The sequence below is a fragment of the Taurulus bubalis genome, assembly GCF_910589615.1.
Source record: "Taurulus bubalis genome assembly, chromosome: 21".
Classification (NCBI taxonomy): domain Eukaryota; kingdom Metazoa; phylum Chordata; class Actinopteri; order Perciformes; family Cottidae; genus Taurulus; species Taurulus bubalis.
This window is the reverse complement of record NC_136609.1, coordinates 1,605,332-1,616,061: the sequence shown is the minus strand read 5'-3', so window position 1 is coordinate 1,616,061 and position 10,730 is coordinate 1,605,332. Positions and strand designations below refer to the sequence as shown.

The window sequence follows — 10,730 nt, the reverse complement described above, 5'->3', positions numbered from 1 at the left end:
TTTACCTGCAGGGGGCGCTGTAGACCTCCAAACCGTCCGGTGTCGAAAATATGGGCAAAAGTGGATCTTAAATACAATGTTTTTGACAATAAAATGTCACAACAATGCAATTTAACGCTTTTCTAAAAATTGGAGTCACATCAGGAACATTGAAAATACACTGTAATTATAATTATAATTGTAAAGATGAGAAAATAAACATGAATTCCCTACATAGCGCTTTAAATACATCTTTTTTGGGAAACTGAACCTGAACCTCTTTCCTACACGCTCTTTATTTTCTCATTAGAGAGATTAAATGACAGCATTCTGTCTTCCAGGCGACTGCATCGGTCTCTCTCATGAGACGATAAAGAGCGTGTAGGAGGTCATGCTGAAGGTCGGGCTCAGTAGTCCGACTCGTCCGAGAACTCCCCCCGCTGCGTCCAGTGCTTCCCCTTCTTCTCCCTCTTCCTCTTCCTCTCGCCCATCAGCAGCGCGGCCAGCACGGTGACGGCCACGGTGCCGGTGATGACGAGCACGGTGACGGTCTCGGCGAGGCACAGCTCGGCGTCCACGTCCGTCAGCCGGTAGTCCCTGAGGGCCTCCGGCTCCCGGCAGGTCAGGTTGTAGTAGTCGTCCAGGAAGAGCCGCTGGACGCTGCGCAGCTTCCGGAAGACTCTCTGCAGGTCGCAGTCGCAGTGCCAGGGGTTCTCCCGCAGCAGGACGTGGGTGCCGTAGGCGCGGATGCCGAGGAAGGTCTTGAAGTAGACGGCTGACATGCGGTTGTCGGCCAGGTTGAGCAACGTCATGCCGGTGAGCGGCGTGAAGACGGACGCCTCCATGGCGGCGATCTGGTTCCCGGCCAGGTCGAGCACCTCCAGGGAGCGCAGCATGGAGAAGGTGCCGCTCCGCAGCGAGCGCAGCCGGTTGTGCTGCAGGTGCAGCTGCCGCAGGCTGCTCATGGAGGAGAAGGCCCTCGGCTGGATGCTGCGGATGGCGTTGCTGCTCAGGTTCAGCCGCTGGAGGCCGTCCAGGTGCAGGAAGCTGCGGCCGTCCAGGCCGGCCAGGCGGTTGTGGGCGAGCTGCAGCTCACGCAGCAGGGCCAGGCCCACGGAGAAGCCCTCGCCTAGGGAAGAGATCCGGTTCCCGCTCAGGTCCAGCTTCTGCAGGAACTCCATCTGAGAGAAGCCGCCGTCCTCCACCACGCTGACGTTGTTGTTCTGCAGCAGCAGGAAGCGCAGCTTGCGGTTCCGGCCGAAGGAGCGCTCGGGGATCACGGAGATGTGGTTGTCGGACAGGTCCAGCAGCTCCGTGTTGGGCGGCACTCTGCCGGGCAGCCGGCTGAAGAGCGCCCGGGAGCAGATGGTGAACTTCAGATCTCCTCGACACTCGCAGCCGCTCTCACACCAGCTGCTGCGAGACCTGCAGGACGAGGAGGCCACCAGCAGCAGGACCAGCAGCTCCCTCATGGCGCAGAGCTCTGGAACCAGAGATACAGGGTTCACACACAGATTCACACACATTCTGACTTTTTCATGACAAACATTTAGTGAAATCTGGGTGTAAACAGTAAAAAGTGCGTAAATGTAGTATTTAAACTAACAATGAGAATACAAAGCATACAGTAAACCTTAAATGACACAAATGAATGAGACAATAGTTTGATTAAAAGAATAAACATTTATATAGATGCCTGTATGTATGCCTGCTTATATTTTGAGTCTTTCTTTTAAAAGCATATTCATTATTTCAAACTCAGCGTAAATGAACGACATGAATACAACACATTTACATGACTTTTACTAAACTTTTGGGATTTTATTTTTTCCAAGGACTTTTTCCAGGCCTGGAAATAACCAGTTTAAAATTCCATGACTTTTTCCAGAACCCTGCACAGCGACCAGTTTACACACCAAATAAGTCATGAATGAACTCTCTTACCTCCTGATTAAATGGAGCAAAAGGTGCATACAAATTTAAATAATTGCGAGCTGCATTTGCTAAAAAGAAGAAGCTCAGTTTCTACGTCACAACAAACATCAGCGATCCAGAATCAAAAGACAATAAATAAATAAACCTCACAGTTGCAGCACCTTATTTTCTTATTGGTTTCAAATAGTTGCGAGAAATAATGTTAAAGTCTGAGGAACAGAAAGCTCTATATACTGTCTGTAAAGTAAATCTTTTAACAGCTTGCAGCATCACAGGTAATATCTTCACTGTATCAATAAAACCAACTGAAAGAGGTTTTATTACACGTTGATTCTGGTGTTATTGAGGAGTATTATTACTACGTTTAACTGAAGTGTTCGAGGTCGGGTCTTACCGGCAGCTGCTCCTGTTTTTGTCTCCGTCCGCTTCACCTGCTGACGGTCGTCAACACGCAGCCGGCGCCAGGTGGAGGTGGAGGCGGGACATGAGGAGGCGAGGGAGGACATGAGGAAGCGAGGGAGGACATGAGGAAGCGAGGGAGGACATGAGGAGGCGAGGGAGGGAGGGAGGTCACGGGCCGGAGAGTCGACGAGCGACAACACAAAGAGACGGAGTGATGGAAAGAGACGCGGAGGATGGAGCGCGTCAATTATTCACCAGGCAGCGGTGGCTGTGTGTGTGTGTGTGTGTGTGTGTGTGTGTGTGTGTGTGTGTGTGTGTGTCTGCGTATGTGTGTGTGTGTGTGTGGGGGGCTTTAAGCCAAACTGGGCCACAGAGCCGGGAATTATGAGGTCTGGACGGATCGGATTGATTGCATGCGGAAGGAAGGGTGTTTATCTCCAGGTTTATTTATAGATCTATATAATCTTTAAAGAATGGTTTAGAGACTCTTTCTAGCTTTTTATTTGCTACTGTTTTTAGGTTGTTAAACTTTATTTTCTTATTGATCCTTTATTTATTATATTTAGGTTGTAAACATGTATTGTTATCTTTTTGTATCGTTTAGTTTTTTTAAGCACTTCTGTCATTTCTATATTTTTTTTCATCCCAATTATTTTTTTGTTTCCACTTAAATAGAAAATAAAACTGAAGAAAAGAACATTTTGAATTGTCGTTGTCTGTCTGACAACTGTAACGCACCACCTGTAACGCACCTGTAACACAGCTGTAACGCTAACGCACCACCTGTAACACACCACCTGTAATGCACCACATGTAATGCACCTGTAACGCACCACCTGTAACGCACCACCTGTAACGCACCACCTGTAACGCACCACCTGTAACGCTAACGCACCACCTCTAACGCACATGCAACGCACCACCTGTAACGCTAGCGCACCACCTGTAACGCACATGTAACGCACAACCTATAACGCACATCTTGTAATGCTAACGCACCACCTGTAACGCACATGTAACGCACAACCTGTAACGCTAACGCACCACCTGTAACGCACCTGTAACACAGCTGTAATGCTAACGCACCACCTATAACACACCACCTGTAATGCACCACCTGTAATGCACCTGTAACGCACCACCTGTAACGCACCACCTGTAACGCACCACCTGTAACGCTAACGCACCACCTCTAACGCACATGCAACGCACTACCTGTAACGCACATGCAACGCACCACCTGTAACGCTAACGCACCACCTGTAACGCACATGTAACGCACAACCTATAACGCACCACTTGTAATGCTAACGCACCACCTGTAACGCACATGTAACGCACCACCTGTAACACACCACCTGTATGCACCTGTAACGCACCACCTGTAACACACCACCTGTAACGCACCACCTGTAATGCACCTATAACGCACCACCTGTAACGCACCACCTATAACGCACCACCTGTAACGCACCACCTGTAACGCACCACCTGTAACGCACATGTAAGGCACAACGTGCAACTCACCACCTTTAACACACCACCTATAACGCACCACCTGTAACGCACCACCTGTAACGCACCACCTGTAACGCACATGTAAGGCACAACGTGCAACTCACCACCTTTAACACACCACCTGTAACGCACCACCTGTAACTCACCACCTGTAACGCTAACACACCACCTGTAACGCACATGTAACGCACAACCTGTAACACACCACCTGTATGCACCTGTAACGCACCACCTGTAACACACCACCTGTAACGCACCACCTGTAATGCACCACCTGTAACGCACCACCTGTAACGCACATGTAAGGCACAACTTGTAACGCACCACCTTTAACACACCACCTGTAACGCACCACCTGTAACGCACTACCTGTAACGCTAACGCACCACCTGTAACGCACCACCTGTAACGCACATGTAACGCACAACCTGTAACACACCACCTGTAACGCACCTGTAACGCACCACCTGTAACACACCACCTGTAACACACCACCTGTAACGCACCACCTGTAATGCACCTATAACGCACCACCTGTAACGCACCACCTGTAACGCACCACCTGAAACGCTAACGCACCACCTGTAACGCACCACCTGCAACGCTAACGCACCACCTGTAACGCACCACCTGTAACGCACCACCTGTAACGCACCACCTGCAACGCACATGTAAGGCACAACCTGTAACGCACCCACCTGTAACACACCACCTGTAACGCACCACCTGTAACGCTAACGCACCACCTGTAACGCACAACCTGTAACACAACCTGTAACACACCACCTGTAACGCACCTGTAACGCACCACCTGTAACACACCACCTGTAACGCACCACCTTGTAACGCACCTGTAACACTAACGCACCTGTAACGCACATGTAAAGCACCTATAATGCACCACCTGTAACGCACCTGTAACACACCTATAATGCACCACCTGTAACGCACAACCTGTAACGCACCACCTGTAACGCTAACGGACCACCTGTAACGCTAACGCACCACCTGTAACGCTAACGCACCACCTGTAACGCACCTGTAACGCACCTGTAATGCTAACGCATCACCTGTAACGCACCTGTAACGCCCCTGTAACGCTAACGCATCACCTGTAACACACCTGTAACGCCCCTGTAACGCACCACCTGTAACGCACCTATAATGCACCACCTTGTAACGCACCTGTAACACTAACGCACCACCTGTAACGCACATGTAAAGCACCTATAATGCACCACCTGTAACGCACCTGTAACACACCTGTAACACACCTATAATGCACCACCTGTAACGCATAACCTGTAATGCACCACCTGTAATGCACCACCTGTAACGCTAACGCAGCACCTGTAACGCTAACGCACCACCTATAACGCACAACCTATAACGCATCACCTGTAACGCACCACCTGTAACGCACCACCTGTAACACACCTGTAACGCCCCTGCAACGCACCACCTGCAACGCACCACCTGTAATGCACCACCTGTAACACACCTGTAACGCACCACCTATATCGCACCACCTGTAATGCACCTGTAACATACCTGTAATGCTAACGCACCACCTGTAACACACCTGTAACGCACCTGTATGATTTAAGCTTCCTCCTCCTGACAGCAGCACACAGGTCAGAGGTCAGCGCCGGCTGGGATTTGATGGATTAAGAACGACGAATCAGCGGCTAAAAGAAATAAAGACAAGAGAAAGAGTGAAGGTGTTGTTCTCGGAAGCTCCTCACCGACAGATGTTCTGTCTTCTCATCTGGAGGATGAGGAGGATGAAGAGGATGAAGATCTGTTGCTCCCAGAGAGGAAGATTACTCTAATGCGCTCAAATCCCTGATAGACCTCCGTCCTACACCTCCACTCACGAGGAAGCAGAGCACCAAATGCTGCTCTAGTGCAAAATATTAGTTTAGTTACATTATATACAAAGTATATACAGTAAAAGCACTTCTACCAGGAAGTAAAAACACAGCAATACAAGTAGAAAATAAAGTAGATTTCTGAGGAATTATTATTATAATTATTATTATTATGTCATAAAGGTTTAAATGCTTTCAACAAGAATATGTAATGTTTTTTTACAGTAATGTTGCTTTTATTATATATAAGTTGTCCTAGAGGTACTAGTAATAGAAGTAGAGGTAGCAGTAATGTGTATTTAATCATTAATATGATCACCTGTGTGACCAATGTCTTCTTCTTCTTCTTCTCCTTTTCTTCTTCTTCTTTTCCGGCACGGCGGCGTCCACTGCTGCCGCTCGTTCTTCATCTGCTGATTGTAAAGGAGCGTGAACGGGTGAGCAGGTGAGCAGGTGAACAGGTGAGCAGGTGAACAGGTGAACAGGTGAGTGTCCTTCAGGCTGAGCAGAAGTCGTGATGGACAGAGCAGCAGGATCCAGTTTCACAGCCTTTGATCTTCTTCACCTGTTCATGTTCACCTTGATGAGTACCTGTACCTGCACCTGTACCTGCACCTGTACCTGCACCTGTACCTGTACCTGCACCTGTACCTGCACCTGTACCTGTACCTGTATCTGCACCTGTACCTGTACCTGCACCTGCACCTGTACCTGTATCTGCACCTGCACCTGTACCTGTACCTACACCTGTACCTGTACCTGTACCTGTACCTGCACCTGTACCTGCTGACACCTGTTGGTTTTACTGTAATTATGATATTTACATGAATTATGTTTCATATATTTATAAAAACACAACATACTGCTGTTACTCTCCTGATTCCACTACTACCACATGTACTTAATCTAATGCTATCTCTACTTCTTAAAGTACCTCTTGTACAAACTCATTACAACTACTGCTATACAGTAGTACCACCTTTCTGCTACCAACTGTACTTCATCTACTGCTAACACCAGTACTTATAGTACAAGTACAGTTCTACTGCTACTGCTACAGTAGTACCACCTTTCTACTACCACTACCACCTGTGCTGCTTAGCTAGTACTACTGGTAGTACAACGTTATGTGTATTTTTACTTAAACAACCACCTCTACAACTACTACTAATGATTGTACTACTATTAATACTATTACTACAGTACCTCTACTACTCCTACTGCTAGTTGTAATTGATAGTATACTGCTACTAGCACTACAACTAGTACTTCCTCTACTTCTTCTGTTGCTAATACTTCTAGTACAACTATAGTCCTACTGCTACTACAGTACATAGTACCACTAGTATTCCTGCCATTACTACTTGGTGTGCTACTGTTACAATTACTACCACTACTTCTACTACTCTTCTACACTCTTCAACTAGTACCTCTACTGTGAGTACTGCTACTACAGCTATTCCCTGTATTGCTAATAATACTACTCACTCCACTACTCCTACTGCTGGTGGTACTGTTAAGTACACATAAGAACACATACTTCTACTTCTTCTGTGGTGGTTTTAATAATTTGTGGGTCACAGATATCATAATCTCAGAGATAATCTATCATCTTTAGAGGGAGTTCTGGTGTGTGAACGACAGATACTGTGTGTACTATGTGTACTTATACACAGTCTGACCCCGGCAGCAGCAGCAGGATTAGTGAGACAGTGAAGCCCCGACATGAAGACGATAATCGTTAATCCGTGTTCTTCAGGGATTACCTCATGTTCCCTACATGTAAGTCTTCATCTCACTTTTATTCTTTATTTCCGTCTGTCTTTGTATATTTGAGATGAGAAATATAAACTAAAGCTTTACTGACGATTACAATCATAACCGATTATTTCCTCCATTCACTGGTTAATTCTTCTGTCAGCTAAATGTCAGGAAATAATAAAAAATCCCAAAATGACGGTTCAAAAGTCAAAGATTTCAAATGTACAATGAACAGAGAAAAGCATGTTTTCAATCTAACAACGAATCAACTAATACGTTTTCATATATATATATATATATATATATATATATAATATAATATATATATATATATATATAATATAAATATATAAATATAAATATATATAAATACTTTTTAATAATATACAGACCTTCATATTTTAATGTAATTATATCAGCTTGTCTCACCTGTGATGTCATCAGTCAGACTATGAGCAGTACTCAAAGCAGCCAGCAGGGGGCGAAGCAGGTCTGTCTGAAATGCAACATGAGTGTGTAGTAGTGGTAGTATCAGGAGTAGTAGTGGTAGTATCAGGAGTGGTAGTGGTAGTATCAGGAGTAGTAGTGGTAGTATCAGGAGTGGTAGTAGTAGTAGTAGTAGTATCAGGAGTAGTAGTAGTAGTAGTAGTAGTAGTAGTGGTAGTATCAGGAGTAGTAGTGGTAGTATCAGGAGTAGTAGTGGTAGTATCAGGAGTGGTAGTAGTAGTAGTAGTAGTATTAGGAGTAGTAGTAGTAGTAGTAGTAGTAGTAGTAGTGGTAGTATCAGGAGTAGTAGTGGTAGTATCAGGAGTGGTAGTAGTAGTGGTAGTAGTAGTAGTGGTAGTATCAGGGGTAGTAGTAGTAGTAGTAGTAGTAGTAGTAGTAGTGGTAGTATCAGGAGTAGTAGTAGTAGTAGTAGTGGTAGTATCAGGAGTAGTAGTGGTAGTATCAGGAGTAGTAGTAGTAGTAGTAGTGGTAGTATTAGGAGTAGTAGTGGTAGTATCAGGAGTAGTAGTAGTAGTAGTGGTAGTATCAGGAGTAGTAGTAGTAGTGGTAGTATCAGGAGTAGTAGTGGTAGTATCAGGAGTAGTAGTGGTAGTATCAGGAGTAGTAGTAGTGGTAGTATCAGGAGTAATAGTGGTAGTATCAGGAGTAGTAGTTGTAGTAGTAGTAGTAGTAGTAGTAGTAGTAGTAGTAGTAGTGGTAGTATCAGGAGTAGTAGTGGTAGTATCAGGAGTAGTAGTAGTAGTAGTGGTAGTATCAGGAGTAATAGTGGTAGTATCAGGAGTAGTAGTTGTAGTAGTAGTAGTAGTAGTAGTAGTAGTAGTAGTGGTAGTATCAGGAGTAGTAGTGGTAGTATCAGGAGTAGTAGTAGTAGTAGTGGTAGTATCAGGAGTAATAGTGGTAGTATCAGGAGTAGTAGTTGTAGTAGTAGTAGTAGTAGTAGTAGTGGTAGTATCAGGAGTAGTAGTGGTAGTATCAGGAGTAGTATTAGTAGTAGTAGTGGTAGTATCAGGAGTAATAGTGGTAGTATCAGGAGTAGTAGCAGTAGTAGTAGTGGTAGTATCAGGAGTAATAGTGGTAGTATCAGGAGTAGTAGTAGTAGTGGTAGTATCAGGAGTAATAGTGGTAGTATCAGGAGTAGTAGTTGTAGTAGATGTAGTAGTAGTAGTAGTAGTGGTAGTATCAGGAGTAGTAGTGGTAGTATCAGGAGTAGTAGTGGTAGTAGTGGTAGTATCAGGAGTAGTAGTAGTAGTAGTAGTAGTAGTAGTAGTAGTGGTAGTATCAGGAGTAGTAGTGGTAGTATCAGGAGTAGTAGTGGTAGTAGTGGTAGTATCAGGAGTAGTAGTAGTAGTAGTAGTAGTAGTAGTAGTGGTAGTATCAGGAGTAGTTGTAGTAGTAGTGGTAGTATCAGGAGTAGTAGTAGTAGTAGTAGTAGTAGTAGTAGTGGTAGTATCAGGAGTAGTAGTGGTAGTATCAGTAGTAGTAGTAGTAGTAGTAGTAGTAGTAGTGGTAGTATCAGGAGTAGTAGTAGTAGTAGTAGTGGTAGTATCAGGAGTAGTAGTAGTAGTAGTGGTAGTATCAGGAGTAGGAGTAGTAGTAGTAGTGGTAGTATCAGGAGTAGGAGTAGTAGTAGTAGTGGTAGTATCAGGAGTAATAGTGGTAGTATCAGGAGTAATAGTGGTAGTATCAGGAGTAATAGTGGTAGTATCAGGAGTAATAGTGGTAGTATCAGGAGTAATAGTGGTAGTATCAGGAGTAATAGTGGTAGTATCAGGAGTAATAGTGGTAGTATCAGGAGTAGTAGTGGTAGTATCAGGAGTAATAGTGGTAGTATCAGGAGTAATAGTGGTAGTATCAGGAGTAATAGTGGTAGTATCAGGAGTAATAGTGGTAGTATCAGGAGTAATAGTGGTAGTATCAGGAGTAATAGTGGTAGTATCAGGAGTAGTAGTACATACTAGTAGTATCCTGATTCTGACATTATTTTAAACATTATTGTACGTAGGATGGATTTAGTTTTTAAATACATATTTAGACCAAAATAAAGGGTAATAAAAAATAAAAAAACATACTTTTACTCTGTGTGTGTTAAACATTTTACACACACACACACACACACACACATACACACACACACACACACACACACACATACACACACACACACACACACACACACACACACACACACACACACAGGTCCCGCCCTTCAGCTGTCAATCATCGCTCGCTGTCCCTCACACCTCTGACCAATAAAGAAAATTCAAATGTTTTACAGAACCTTTGTTGACATGACCTCTGGGAGCCGAGGAGTGAGACCTGCAGGTGTGTGTCTATGTGTGTGTGTGTATGTGTGTGTATGTGTGTGTGACAGGTGTGTGTGTGTGTGTGTGTGTGTGGGTGTGTGAATGTGTGTGTGACAGGTGTGTATGTGTGTGTGTGGATGTGTGTGTGACAGAGGTGTGTGTGTGTGTGTGTGTGTGTGCGTGTGTGTGTGTGTGTATGTGTGTGTGTGTGTGTGCGTGTATGTGTGTGTGTGTGTGTGTGTGTGTATGTGTGTGACAGGTGGCGGCTCCTTCACGCCCCTCCTCACATCCAACATGGCTGCTCTGGCTGCTGAAACCGTCATCCTTAAATCAGCGCTTAGATTGGTCTTCATCATCATCATCATTTCATCCGATTGTTAATCAATGTTGAGCTCAACAACAACAACTACTAGTAAACTACTACTACTATTAATACTGCTACTACTACGACTAT

The 10,730-nt window shown here is 44.9% G+C and overlaps 1 protein-coding gene across 1 annotated transcript; it reads right to left on the bottom strand.

Moving 5' to 3' along the window:
• Positions 1 to 386: 386 nt before the first annotated feature.
• LOC306752956 (uncharacterized protein) lies at positions 387 to 2,420 on the bottom strand (the record flags this gene model as incomplete). The annotated part of the gene is made up of 2 exons (XM_079236789.1): positions 387 to 1,462; positions 2,309 to 2,420. 2 exons carry the CDS (start codon positions 2,418 to 2,420, stop codon positions 387 to 389), a joined length of 1,188 nt encoding a protein of 395 aa, XP_079092915.1.
• Positions 2,421 to 10,730: the final 8,310 nt, after the last annotated feature.